The 15,794-nt window shown below is 38.3% G+C and overlaps 1 protein-coding gene across 1 annotated transcript in view; it reads right to left on the bottom strand.

Annotated features, from left to right (window-relative positions):
• The window catches only part of LOC126470385 (beta-galactosidase-like), a 305,106-nt gene that overhangs the window by 57,264 nt on the left and 232,048 nt on the right, over positions 1-15,794 (bottom strand). Inside the window, exons 9-10 of the mRNA XM_050098215.1 lie at positions 6,453-6,728; positions 4,587-4,721 (exon numbers count right to left, since the gene is read on the bottom strand). Of these exons, the coding sequence (XP_049954172.1) occupies positions 4,587-4,721; positions 6,453-6,728 (411 nt within the window). The remainder of the gene's footprint in view (positions 1-4,586; positions 4,722-6,452; positions 6,729-15,794) is intronic.

Raw genomic sequence — 15,794 nt, 5'->3', positions numbered from 1 at the left:
AAAGTACATCTACATCTACATTTATACTCCGCAAGCCACCCAACGGTGTGTGGTGGAGGGCACTTTACGTGCCACTGTCATTACCTCCCTCTTCCGTTTCATTTGCGTATGGTTCGCGGGAAGAACGACTGTCTGAAAGCCTCCGTGCGCGCTCGAATCTCTCTAATTTTACATTCATGATCTCCTCAGGAGGTATAAGTAGGGGGAAGCAATATATTTGATACCTCATCCAGAAACGCACCCTCTCGAAACCTGGTGAGCAAGCTACACCGCGATGCAGAGCGCCTCTCTTTCAGTCTGCCACTTGAGTTTGCTAAACATCTCCGTAACGCTATCACGGTTACCAAATAACCCTGTAATGAAATGCGCCACTCTTCTTTGGATCTTCTCTATCTCCTCCGTCAACCCGATATGGTATGGATCCCACACTGATGAGCAATACTCAAGTATAGGTCGAATGAGTGTTTTGTAAGCCACCTCCTTTGTTGATGGACTACATTTTCTAAGCACTCTCCCAATGAATCTCAACCTGGTACCCGCCTTACCAACAATTAATTTTATATGATCATTCCACTTCAAATCGTTCCACACGCATACTCCCAGATATTTTACACAAGTAACTGCTACCAGTGTTTGTTCCGCTATCATATAATCATACAATAAAGGATCCTTCTTCCTATGTATTCACAGTACATTACATTTGTCTATGTTAAGGGTCAGTTGCCACTCCCTGCACCAAGTGCCTATCCGCTGCAGATCTTCCTGCATTTCACTACAATTTTCTAATACTGCAACTTCTCTGTATACTACAGCACCATCTGCGAAAAGCCACGTGGAACTTCCGACACTATCTACTAGGTCATTTATATATATTGCAAAAAGCAATGGTCCCATAACACTCCCATGTGGCATGCCAGAGGTTACTTTAATGTCTGTAGATGTCTCTCCATTGATAACAACATGCTGTGTTCTGTTTGCTAAAAACTTTTCAATCCAGCCACATGGCTGGTCTGATATTCTGTAGGCTCTTACTTTGTTTATCAGGCGACAGTGCGGAACTGTATCGAACGCCTTCCGGAAGTCAAGGAAAATAGCATCTACCTGGGAGCCTGTATCTAATATTTTTTGGGTCTCATTAACAAATAAATCAAGTTGGGTCTCACACCATCACTGTTTCTGGAATCCATGTTGATTCCTACAGAGTAGATTCTGGGTTTCCAAAAACGACATGATACTCGAGCAAAAAACATGTTCTAAAATTCTGCAACAGATCGATGTCAGAGATATAGGTCTATAGTTTTGCGCATCTGCTCGATGGCCCTTCTTGGAGACTGGGACTACCTGTGCTCTTTTCCAATCATTTGGAACCTTCCGTTCCTCTAGAGACTTGCGGTACACGGCTGTTAGAAGGGGGGCACGTTCTTTCGCGTACTCTGTGTAGAATTGAATTGGTATCCCATCAGGTCCAGTGGACTTTCCTCTGTTGAGTGATTCCAGTTGCTTTTCTATTCCTTGGACACTTATTTCGATGTCAGCCATTTTTTCATTTGTGCAAGGATTTACAGAAGGAACTGCAGTGCGATCTTCCTCTGTGAAACTGCTTTGGAAAAAGGTGTTTAGTATTTCAGCTTTACACGTGTCATCCTCTGTTTCAATGCCTTCATCATCCCGGAGTGTCTGGATATGCTGTTTTGAGCCACTTACTGATTTAACGTAAGACCAGAACTTCCTAGGATTTTCTGTCAAATCGGTACATAGAATTTTACTTTCGAATTCACTGAACGCTTCACGCATAGCCCTCCTTACACTAACTTTGACATTGTTTAGCTTCTGTTTGTATGAGAGGTTTTGGCTGCATTTAAACTTGGAGTGAAGCTCTCTTTGCTTTTGCAGTAGTTTCCTAACTTTGTTATAGAACCATGGTGGGTTTTTCCCATCCCTCACAGTTTTACTCGCCACGTACCTGTCTAAAACGTATTTTATGATTGCCTTGAACGTTTTCCATAAACACTCAACGTTGTCAGTGTCGGAACATAAATTTTCATTTTGATCTGTTAGGTAGTCTGAAATCTACCTTCTATTACTCTCGCTAGTGCAGGATTTTGTACATGAACTAACCTCTTGATAATGTCCCATAAATGTTCCATGGGACTCATGTGATCTAGTTGACCAAATCATTCACTTGAATTATCCAGAATGTTCTTTAAACCAGTCGTGACAATTGTTGCCCTGTGACATGGTGCACTATCACCCACAAAAATTCAATCATTGTCTGGAAACATGAAACCCATGAATGGCTTCAGGTGGTCAATGCTCAGTTCAGCTGGATCAGAGGACCCAGTTTGTTCCATGAAAACACAGCCCACACCATTATGGAACCATTAACAGCTTGCACAGTGTTTTGTTGGCAACTTGGGTCCATGGCTTCATGGGGTCTGCACCACAGTCGAACCATATCATCAGCTCTTACTAACTGAAATCAGGACTCATCTGACCAGGCCACAGTTTTCCAGTGGTCTAGGGTCCAGCTGATATGGTCATGAGCCCAGGAGAGATGCTGTAGGTGATGTCATGCTGTTGGCAAAGGCACTCACGTCGGTCTGTTGTCATAGCCCATTAATGCCAAATTTCACCACACTGTCTCAACAGATATGTTTATTGTATATCCAATACTGATTTCTGTGGTTATTTCACTCAGTGTTGCTTGTCTGTTAGTACTGAAAATTCTATGTAAACACCACTGCTCTCAGTCATTAAGTGAATGACATTGGTCACTGCATTGTATATGGTGAGAGGTATTGCCTGAAATTTGGCATTCTCTGCACACTCTTAACACTGTAAATCTTGGAATATTGAATTCAGTAATGATTTCCGTATGGAACGTCCCATGCATCTAGCTCCAACCACCATTCCCTGTTCAAAGTCTCTTAATTCCTGTCATGTGGGCATAATCACTTCGAACACTTTTTCACATGAATCACGTGAGTTCAAGTAATAGCTCTGCCATCTGCCAATGCACTGCCCTTTTATACCTTGTGTATGTGATACTACCACCACCTGCACTATTCCATCACTTTTGGCCCCTCAGTGTAGAAGAACTTTGGTCATCATTATTTTTAGTGACTTTTTTTTACCAAGTTGTTGTTATCATCACTGTGAAGCCACTAACAGAAAAAATTGCAATCTGTCTTTCAATCATTTTAAAAACTCATTTAAAGGATTATGTATTTAGCTGATAATCATTATTAGCTGTTGTCATATTTTAAGTCACTAACTAAATATTCCAAGGTATTTTGTAATACACCTTGCTTACTACAAAAGTTTACATCAACAGGTAAATTACCCATTGAAGTGTTGCAGTAATTACAACACTCGATCTACACTCAGTAGACATGGACTTCAAATCTGTATGCAACCATCTGAATTTCAGTATCTTGTGACTATCTCCATTGATTCAGGTGAATGACAGGATAGTTTCTTCCTTCAATTGAGTTACCATCTCCAATTACCATGACATCAACATCACATGAAACTGTAACCTTTATACCTTCCAAGTGAATGCACATCAAATTAGGCATCAGCACATTTCAGTAATTTATAATACAAATGTCACTGACTTAATGTGGTTTTAATTACTGCATGCTAAAATTTCTAGAGTACTGCATTACAATAAGAAATAGAACCTGTGCTATTGATTTCAAACTGCTCAATTCAGTGGGTTAAATATTATTTAAGCACAACAATGTGGTTCCAGTGAATGTATGGTCATTTTTATATACTAACTGCAAATACAAAACCTATTCACTATGATGCTCATTCTAAAATAATATGGAAGTTTCATTTTCAAATAAAAATATATATTGAACACTGTCCAGAATGACTTTCTGTTTTAATTTACTCAAAAGTTTCCAGCCTGTTTTACATTTCATTAGTGCAACAAGTAAATAAATAGAATCTTGGCTATATAATTTTTAAACGTAAAATATATTTAAAATCTCCAATGCGACTGTTGGTCAATAATGAATAACATTTCTAGTAGCTATGGAAGCTCAGTGATTTCTTCCATCTGAATACTCAATTTCATTGTGCAAAATATGGAATCACAGACTTACTGCTGCAAGCTGGTTAGTTGAATCTTTGATTGCATTTAAAAATTTCTAATGAATCAGAACTAATGCTCTATTTTGTCACTGGTGTTCTCAAAGGATGACATTATATTTTGTCACTGGTGTTCTCAAAGGATGACATTACTACAGTATTACACTAGCCATATTTGGATTTTAAGCTCTGAAAGTGCCCAGCAAAAAATTACTTTAGTTGTTTTTGCAGGCATGTGCTGATTTCCCATATCTCATTCTATGATGACCATTCTTGAAGTGGCAGTTAGGCTTTAAAAAGAATTCAAACCCACTAATGAAATTAACACTTTAGTGAAAAGTAAGGGACAGATTCATACAGACTCAAACAATGTATACCATTACAGACAGGTGATCGAAAACTTTTACTTAGTAGACTTTAGTTTCTCAAATATCATTTTCTCCTACTAAAATTTCATCTAAAACTGAATGTTAAGTCCTAATAAATACCTTAAAATCTTTCATTTCTGACCCATAATTGATTCTTCCCTGATTTTCTACAAGCAGCTGTAGTGTGCTACGAGGTCTGGCTAATAATGCTGCTGAGGTTATCCCTTGAGCACGGCTGAGAACTGTGACAAACATCTGAAAATGACAATAAAAATTGAAACATAGGGTCAAAATTTTGTCATGAACATAAAATAATATAAATAACATCAAGCCATTTCTGAAACAGATGTAACTTTACATAAATTTTATATGAACTTAATGCCAGAAAATCTGAACTGAATGTTTCCAACATCATTAGATGCATTCAATATACTTAAATGTAGATAAAACAGTGAAATGAATGTGTGACTTTTTAAATTTTCTATTTAAATGGTGTATTTGTTAACAAACATAATCATGTGTGAGATTTAATCACAAAGGAAATTAAATTCCTGGAAACTCTCATCCCAGAAACAAGAATCCTCTGTGAGCTTAAGAAACAGCTCAGATTAGATTAGATTTCAGAAACTCCAAATGAGGAGATTCATTCTGATATGGATCACATCAAAGTATTGATACAGATTAAATATTTTATAAAAGAATTAAAATTCTTATATTTAATGTTTATTCCACACATCCTTAGAGAGGTTATCCTAGAGGATGTGGAACAAATCATAGACATCCAATTTTATATATTTTCATCATCAACAAACATCATCAACCATTTGACATCCATTTCTGGATAATAGCCTCCTCTACATTTCTCTATCCACTACAGTCATCAGCCATCTGCATTCATGTTACCCCTACATATTTTATAATGTTTAAGACAGTGACTGTACATCTATAAAGAATTACTTTATGTCAAAAGATATTTAAATGATTTACTAATTTCCAGCATTCTGGAAGGCATGACATCGGCAACAATTCTAGCTAACAAAATTATGCGATAAATTGCAGAGAGCCATTAAAGTTGCAGTATTAATCTCCTTTATTACTTGGTGACTAGTTTTGAGCCTAAGCTATCAGATCATATATGCAGTAACATATGTCAACATCTACAGCAATGTTCACTGTAGTTAGACACATCTTTAGTATAAAGCAGTACAGGGCTGAACTTCAACTTCTGCGAGTGAAGGTCAACTCCATTCTGCTTTATACTATAGGTGTGTTTAACTACAATGAACATTCATGTGGCTGTCATAATGTCTGTTATTGCATAGCTTATTGGATGATATGATTATGAGCTTAGGCTTGAAATCAGTCATCAAGTAGTATAAGAAATTAATACTGGAACTTTGATGACTCTCAGCAATTTATTGCATAATTCAGTCAAGTTAAATAAGTTTGACACCAGAGAGAACATACAATGTTACATCACTGGAGGCAAAGTGCACTTTTATATACAAAGACAGAGATTGGAAAAGATCAGAAACATACACAAATTAATGTTTAAATTTTTTTTTTAAAAGTTACAATACATGCTCAGTCCTTTCCTTATAATACAGTAATTTGAAATGTAAGATCTATGATTAGTTATTAGAACACCAATTCAAAACAAATTGATAATAGTAGTTTTTATAAATTTTGATAAACAAGTAGAATTTAAGTTTTCAATAATTTTTCTGTAAAAATGATCTTGTAATCAACTATATATGTAATGACTTAACCAGATACCCTGTAAGACAGCCAGTGTTTAATGAGGAATTGTGAACAGACTTATGATTATAATAAAAAATAATGTATAATTAAAATTTTATATTTAAAAAAGATGAGAATTCAAACAGAAGTGAATACTCTTTCACATAACTATTTTTCCATAGTAAAATTTTTAAATAACTTCTTTTAATATTATTCTATAGTTCAAAAATGGTACAAGATTATTACCCTGTCAATGAGAACAATTGCTCTGTCTCTCACTCCTGGTACATCAAGCAGTGCAGGATCACTTAAATCATCTGGAATTATTGTTTCATATAATATAAAACCACTGTTTTGCCCTAATTGCTCAAATGTCTTAGGATACAATGATGATTTGTATTTTTTGCCAAGTGTTTCCCGTAACAGATCACTCAATAAAGCAGCAACTGGATACAGAGTCACAGTACCATAATCTCCCTTTTCTGAAAGAACTGGTAATGGAATATCTGGTAGAGGTAAATACTGAAATGCAAAAAAATATATATTTTTTAAATTGCAGCAGTGTAAAACCACCAGACAAATTTTGAATTATGTACAGACATATAATTATTCTTCTTCTTATAACTGTTTAATTATAAAATTAATGGAATAACGTGGCTGTTGTTTACTTAAAGAGTGCAATTCACTGCTGACATGACCAGTGAAATGCTCAGTTGCCAAAACACACATTCTTTACTTTCAGGTAATTGATTTTTTTAAAAAAATTCCCTGTTTTTTAATGAAAAGACAGATTTGAGTGATACAAGCCAAAATGTTAACATGAAAAACAGTGTTTACCCTTATACGGTAGAGAACTGTATTATACATACAGAAATATCAGTACAATAGTTAGGCATATGAAACTTCAACACTTCCTAAATAGTTCCATTATTGTTGTAAAAGCTTGCAAATGCAATTTTTATAGACTCCCCTTACCGATTATATAAAAATTCCTTTGATTGTCTTCATCTGTGGCAAATCAGTAACCTTTCAAACTTTTTCTTGAATGCACCAAATTACAGTAGCAATTATGCTGAACGAATTCAATGACCTGTGCAGCAGTGTCTAGCATTGTAGTCCAATAGATGCATAGAGGTTATCATACATCTTTGTACCTGAAACTTCCTGGCAGATTAAAACTGTGTGCCGGACCGAGACTCAAACTAGGGACCTTTGCTTCCTTTTCCTTTCTATCAGGAGTGCTAGTTCTGCAAGGTTAGCAGGAGAGCTTCTGTAAAGTTCGGAAGGTAGGAGACGAGGTACTGGCAGAAGTAAAGATGTGAGGACAGGGCGTGAGTCATGCTTGGGTAGCTCAGTTGGTAGAGCACTTGCCCGCAAAAGGCAAAGGTCCCGAGTTCAAGTCTCGGTCCAGCACACAGTTTTAATCTGCCAGGAAGTTTCATATCAGCACACACTGCTGCAGAGTGAAAATCTCATTCTATCTTTGTACCTAATATAGCCTTCCTGGAAATTATTATACTTCAAACTGAAGATGTGCAGCAACAAACCTTTTGAAGTAACACATCTCCAGCAGAGAACAAGGAAAGTAGTTCAGTCATACTGTGCTAGTTGAGAAATAATTAAACCACACACACAAAGAGAAAGAGAGATGGGTAGAGGGGTGGGGAGTGGGGGTGGGGGGAGTGAGAGAGAGAGAGAGAGAGAGAGAGAGAGAGAGAGAGAGAATGAGAGAAGGGGGGAGAGGGGAGAAATAGAGAGAAAGAGAAAATGTTGTTTTTTTACTTATCCAAATTATCCACTGCTCACTTCTTTGTCTTTATTCCTAACATTGTTCATATTTCACTTAGGAGCTTTCATTGTGATACAAACTGAATCCACATGGTGATGTTGAGTAAGAGTCTAAAGTGACAGTTAAAGACATCAGTCTCCTATTCACCACCCAGGACAAAAGCAATGTATCCAATCTGTCTGCGTGTATAAGTGCTAGTGTAAAATGCATTCTAAATGTTTGTGTAGCCTGTATATGAGGTGGAGCATGGGAATCAGTTTGGTATACACCTAGTGGGATTTGGGAAATTGCCTAAAAACCACTTGGAGGCTGGCCAGTGTACCAAACGATCATCATTTATCTGCTGTCAGATTCAATCCATGGCTAACATACTTCCCCATCCTGGAAGCGGTCACATTAATACACACAACTTCTCAGGCAGATAAGGAATCCATATAAGAAGACATTAATTTTAAGACAAAAAACTATTCAATACTGGAGCTCAAGTTTCCAATTTCAGAAAATTGTGTTCATGTGCTGTACACTTATTTTTTAAGATCTGAGCTTTCCTGCATATGAACTTCTCTCTAGAGCAGAACTTTCCAAATTGGGTGTCACAACACCCTGGGGTGTCAAGTAACAGCATCAAAAGTATTGTGAGAGTAGCAAATTCAAAATGTAAAGCAAATGAAAAACTTGTATTAAAATAATAAAAAAAACCTTCTCTTCATTCAGTATAACCACAGATCAAGTATTAAATGAGTGATCAGCATATGGAATTCCACTGATCTGTGCATTTAACTTCAATTATGGCACTACATGTCTCTCTTCAGCTGCTGTAAATCGGTACTCTCTATCAGCCCATGTCCCAACAAGTTCTTCGAGCAGTGAAAATGAGAGATGGTACAAATTTCCTTCAGTCTGTTTCTATCTTTCATTCATTATATGTGTCACCATTTTACTTCTTTCAAAGTGATACAATTTACAGAAGCCATCAGAAATGGATAAATTTGTCAGAAGGAGATCTTTGACAGTTTATTAAATGTCAGACGCAGTGCAACAACAGTTAAGCAATGTGTCTGAAACTGCAGTAGATACAGAATAACACCAAGAAATGTGTCTCACATCTCTGTTTGTTCTGTGCCATCATGCAGTAGCAAGAACACAAAAGTGAGGCTTTAGAATAAAAAATATCTTAAAGAGGGGTTCACATGGTGTGGAGATGAGTGACGTCATCATTGCCAGTGGTTCCAGCCCTGTCTCCTCTGCACTGGGACCTGCCTGCTGATGATGATGGTACGGAGATGACAATGGCACCTTCCTCTGTGGTGCTGCCATGGGGCGGCACACAATTCCACCACTCTTGGGTGTGCCCGCTTCCCTGTGTGCTCCAGCCCTAGTCTCCAGTGCCCGCCCAGCACATCAACCTGCCCCAACCATCGGCACTGGCTGCTACGGCTCCCGATCTGATGGATATGTCTCTTGTCGGGCCTCTAGTATCTTCTCTGTTGCCTGAATGCCCACTTTGCATGAGGGAGAGATGTGGTGTATCTTGCAACTAGTACATATCAGTGTGAGTGCGCCAAGTATGGTGTTGCCATGAGTGAATGTTTGAATTGGCTGCCAACTGTATCAGCACAGGCCAGCCACTGGAGGCTACCTGTGGGAATCATGCATGTAGTGCAGTCTCTGCTGCACCATCTGCCAGCAACTCATGCATATATATGTGCAGAGCAGCACTAACTGAGTCTCTCTTATATGCTACCAGTCTACCATTCGCATCAATGTACTGTGTCTCATTATATGGAGATCCATGAGAGAATGTTTTCCATTATTGTTCAGAGGTTCATGAATAAAGCCATATTTGTGTTACTTGATTGTTTTTGTCTATTATTTGGTTACTACAGCACATAAGTGTAAGAGTCCAGTGGTCCTTGAAGATGTTCAGTTATCAATCTTACACAACATTCTTACTGTACATTTCTACAGAATAAATACTTTTTGCCTTAGCTGCAATGTCTAAGAACATCATGTGACAAGATTTTATTGAATGGAAGTATGTAAAGTATGCTAGAAATCCTGTCTAGAGGTCAACACAAAGAAAGAGGTTTCTAAGTGCAGATCAGGCAGAACTGAGCTGTTTGCGCCACTTGTACACATGTTGGTGCTACCATTGTTTATTATTCATTAGGTTGTCTAAGACCTTCACATACGAAGACTTATCTACTGTGTGTCCATTGATGTCTACCTCTAATAGCTGTAAGCAATTTTGTTTTGCATGGAATTGCATGATATGAGTTTTTGCCAGATGAAGGATTTAACTGTTTACTGTGAACCATTTGAAAGCTTGATCCATTATTTTCCTGGCTTTGTCTGGTATGTACAAGTTTAGGCACTTTTATACTAGTCATAAGCAATCAAAGCAGTTTTTGAAGAGGACTCCAATGTCACTGGTACGAAGACTGCAGAGGCTGCCCTCATTCCCTAGTATTGATGTATTCTCTGGTAGTCTTCATTCATTGCAAGTTTTGCTTCTCTCCTAATTTTTCCTTATTGTGGCTATACCCTCTAATAATCTTTTGTGGTTCCTGGCTGTATGAGGAGAGGGTGGTACGATAGTTGGCTGGCTGCTCTCCTCTCACTACAACACAAAATGCACACATGGTTGAAATACACTTTATTACAATAACCAATGGAGTACTTAACTTCAATTATGACCATTCTGAAACTCTGTGGTTAACAGCAATCAAATAACATGTACTAATTCTTTAATCTTGTCTGTGTCCTTATCACAACTATATACAAAGTCTAATGTTCCCTCACAGCTAGGTAAGGTGCGAGGCGATGACTATTACTGTCGAAGACTAGAGCACAGTGCGATGTATTGAGGTGCAATGCAAACTGAGTGTTGATGTGACACACTGAGATACTGAGATAGAGAAATTGAGACAGCTTGGTTGAGGGTGGTGACCTATATGCACACTGCCTAAGGGGCGTGTCTTGGTCTTCTCCTGTCATAGGTGTGCTTAGTTTAGCACCTGTTATACAATGCTTCCTAGTGCTGACTGGTAGTGCTGAGCAAATCTGCTATTGCAGAATATTGCTTTGGCACCATTCACCCTAAGGAATGTTACAATACAGAGATTCTGGTGTGCACTTTCAGCTACTGGTTTGGTGTTATTAAGGAAGCAGTTGATATTAAATCAGCAAGTGGTCATATAAGTAGAGATGGATGTTTTTGCTTAAATTCTACTTGGAATCCTGTCCTCTCCCTGGTCAGACAACAGATGGACAGAGTTAATGCTACTTTCAAAGCTGTTGCTAACAAATATTTCCTACTGACAGCTTCTGACATGATCAACATCATTAGTGTGGTGGCACTAGTTATTTACAGTGTATGTATTGTTTTCTGCATATGCCATATTATTATCCTTGGTTGGCATAGCCCTGCCTACTGAATGTTATAGGTTTCTTGCACAACATTCTGTTACTGCATTTTTGCCTTGAAAATGATGAGGTGTTCACCTGTGCAAGACATCACCCAGCTGCATTCATGTAAGGTGTTAGAACCTTTTAATCCTGTTGGGAATGTTACTGTGTGAATCAAACAAAAGCTTCACATCAGCAACTCTGAGTGCCTTCAATCAGAACTATCTAAAAGAAAACCAATGTTAAAATTTCTACATTCAGTTGTTTCCAAATTAATTTTACTAGGTCTTTCTTAATAATAACTTATCTAAATGCTTTATGAAGCTTAAAACATTTGTTGTTGGTCATCTGTACACTGTCATAGCCACTATCATGTGTGTTTCTAATTCTGTTAATGAAAATGGTTGTTAAATGCTCTACTCATTGGTCTATGGCATCAGACTTTATTACACTTTTTTGTATGCAGCCACTCCCCCTTTCCTTATATTTTCCATGTTATAGTAGTCTACTATAACTATCCAGTCCATTTAACTGCACCTGTTCAATGTCTGTAACTTCTAAATGATGTTGTTATGCATAGCATACATATTTCTCAGTTTCCCACAGTAAGATGAGGAGCTGATCATTTTTTAAAAAGCTTCTTATGTTCTCATGGGAAAGTCCTAATACATTATGAAGGTTATACTTTTTGCTATTCAAACTGGCATTTATTGTTTCTCCACTGATAGGCGCAGCCTTGTCTGCAGTTATTTGGTAGCGCTGTCATTCAGAAAAATTTACCCTAAAAAGACCTAGCGGCAATGAGAGAGATTCCATATTGCACTCATTATAAGGACATAAGTGAAACTGATTTACATGTATCTGTCTCCTGTCTGTGTATTATTTGTTTTGTATGCCAAAGTATAGTGCATATAATGTGTGCACTATAATGTTTTCAATGTCCTTTTGAAAATTCTTATAAAAATTAAAGAAAGGATGCCAAGGCTACCTATGCTTCTTAACCTACTTCTCTCAAGTAACACCTACTACCATTATCCTATTGGCAGATTATCATGAAAAACAGTTAGTTAGTTAGTTGGTTCATTAGTTAGCTGTTACTTGTTTGATGGGTCACTCACCTGATGTATCTTAATCATGCGGACTGAGTAAATTTATAGATTTAATTTACAGTTAAATACTGAGTGTTTAAAAATGAATATTGGGGTATTGAGGCTTTGTAGCATTTGTCACATTCAGCTTACAATTAAAAGTAATACATCAAATGAAAGAGCAACTGAAACAGTCTGGTTTGTAGTTGTTACAAGTATAAAGCCTACAGACTACATCCACATCTACATATATATCCCGCTAGCCACCAAGCAGGGTGTGGCGGAGGGCACAATTCGCGGCAAAGTCATGTTCCCCCTCTCTGTTCCACTCGCGGATCGCAAGGGGGAAAAACAAGTGTCTTAATGTCTCAGTACGAGCTCTAATTTCCCTTATCTTTGAATGGTGATCATTGTGTGATTTGAAAGATGGTGGTAATAATATACGCTCTACATCCTCGGTGAAGGTCATATTTCAGAATTTAGTTAGCAGCCCCTTCCGTTTAGCATGTCATCTATCTGCAAGTGTGTCCTACTTCAAACTTTCTATGAGATTTGTAATGCTCTCACAATAGCTAAATGTACCAGTCACAAATCATGCTGCTCTTCTTTGGAGCTTCTCAATCTCTTGAATCAGACCCAACTGGTAAGGGTCCCATACAGACAAACAATACTCCAAGACTGGATGAACTAACATATTGTAAGCAAATTTCCTTTGTTGAAGGACTGCATCGCTTTAGGATTCTACCAATAAACAACAATCTACAGTTCACCTTGCCCGTTACTTGTGTAATATGACATTCCATTTGAGATGATTTTGAATAGTCACACCCAGATACCTGACTGATGTTACTGCTTTCAAAGAATGGACATTTATTTTGTACTCATACATTAATGGGGATTTTCACCTTGTTATACGCAGTAGGTTACACTTACTAATATTGAGAGGTAACTGCTAGTCATTACACCACGCATTTATTTTCTGCAAATCCTCACTGATTTGTTCACAAATTTCATGTGATACTACTTTCCTGTAGACTACAGCATCATTGGCAAACAGTCTAATGCTACTGTCAATACCATCAACCAGATCGTTTATGTAAATCGTAAAATTCAGCAGACCTATTATCCTGCCCTGGGGGACATCTGAAGTTAAGCTTGCTTCTGTTGAAGTCATCCCATTCAGGACAACATACTGCTCTCTGTCTGTTATAAAACTTTCTATCCAACTGCGTATGTCATGGGATGGACTGTAATTGCTCACTTTTTGGAACAAGTGACAGTGTGGAACTGAGTCAAATGCCTTTTGAGAGTCGAGAAATATGGCATCAACCTGGGAGCTGGTATCTAGAGCCTGTTGTATATGATGCACAAAGAGGGCCAGCTGTGTCTCGCATGACTAAAACTGTGCTGGTTTCTGCAGATGAGCTTCTCAGAGTCTAGAAAGGTCATTACATCTGAACACAAAATATGTTCCATGATTCTACAACAAATCGATTACAGTGAAATTGGCTGGTAATTATGCGCATCTGATTTTCTCCCCTTTTTAAAGATTGCTATGACCTGGTCCTTCTTCCAGTCCTGTGGAACTTTCCGCTGTTCCAATGACCTCTGATAGATGATGGATAAGAATGGTGCTATATTTGTAGCATAGTCAACATATAATCTTACGGGGATACTGTCTGGGCCAGATGCCTTCCTGGTGTCTAAGGATCTTAACTGTTTTACAATCCCAGATGCACTAAACACTATGTCAGCCATCCTTGCATTTGTTCAATAAATGAAAGGGGGAATGGTGCTGCAGTCTTCTACCATAAACGAGTTTTTGAAAGTTAGGTTGAGTGAGAATTTCAGCCTTCTGTTTATCATCATCAGTGGTTTACATGTGAAGTTCACAAAGGAAATGTTGCTGCACACAAATCAAGGTTTCTGGATTAAGTGATGAATCGATATTTCATCTAAGTGGGAATATTACCACACAAAATGTGTGCATCTTGGAGTCAGGAAATCCATTTGAGGTGGTACAGTTGGAGTGAGACTCTCCTAAACTGAATATTTTTTGTGCTATATCCTGATGGAAAGTATATGGGCCTCCCCTTTTCAGGGAAGCAGCTGCAGCCGCTGTTTCTAATTTTGATACACTAGAATTATTGCTGTTTAATCAATTTGACGAAGCTGAACCACAAATGCTGAGCTGCCTCACTGGCATAACTCAGTATGCAATTGATTAAATGACTGTGTACCCAACTACTGGATTGACCACAAGTGGTGAGATCACAGAGCTTGTTTCACATAACATCCATATTCACCCAGTGTGATGCCAAGTATTTTTGGATTTGGAGGTTCATAAAGAATCATATGTACGTGCCTCTGATGCTATCTGATTTACCAAACTTAAGAAACAGGATTGAAGCAGTTGTTGCAACAATTACTCCAGGCACACTAATCAAGGTTCCAGAAGAACATCTACATCTACATCTACATCTACATTGATACTCCGCAAGCCACCCAACGGTGTGTGGCGGAGGGCACCTTACGTGCCACTGTCATTACCTCCCTTTCCTGTTCCAGTCGCGTATGGTTCGCGGGAAGAACGACTGTCTGAAAGCCTCCGTGCGCGCTCTAATCTCTCTAATTTTACATTCGTGATCTCCTCGGGAAGTATAAGTAGGGGGAAGCAATATATTCGATACCTCATCCAGAAACGCATCCTCTCGAAACCTGGCGAGCAAGCTACACCGCGATGCAGAGCGCCTCTCTTGCAGAGTCTGCCACTTGAGTTTATTAAACATCTCCGTAACGCTATCACGGTTACCAAATAACCCAGTGACGAAACGCGCCGCTCTTCTTTGGATCTTCTCTATCTCCTCCGTCAACCCGACCTGGTACGGATCCCACACTGATGAGCAATACTCAAGTATAGGTCGAACGAGTGTTTTGTAAGCCACCTCCTTTGTTGATGGACTACATTTTCTAAGCACTCTCCCAATGAATCTCAACCTGGTACCCGCCTTACCAACAATTAGTTTTATATGATCATTCCACTTCAAATCGTTCCGTACGCATACTCCCAGATATTTTACTGAAGTAACTGCTACCAGTGTTTGTTCCGCTATCATATAATCATACAATAAAGGATCCTTCTTTCTATGTATTCGCAATACATTACATTTGTCTATGTTAAGGGTCAGTTGCCACTCCCTGCACCAAGTGCCTATCCGCTGCAGATCTTCCTGTATTTCGCTACAATTTTCTAATGCAGCAACTTCTCTGTATACTACAGCATCATCCGCGAAAAGCCGCATG

The sequence above is a fragment of the Schistocerca serialis genome, chromosome 3 (genome assembly GCF_023864345.2).
Source record: "Schistocerca serialis cubense isolate TAMUIC-IGC-003099 chromosome 3, iqSchSeri2.2, whole genome shotgun sequence".
Lineage (NCBI taxonomy): Eukaryota > Metazoa > Arthropoda > Insecta > Orthoptera > Acrididae > Schistocerca > Schistocerca serialis.
The sequence above is the reverse complement of the archived record's forward strand: the minus strand, read 5'-3'. Positions and strand labels throughout refer to the sequence as shown.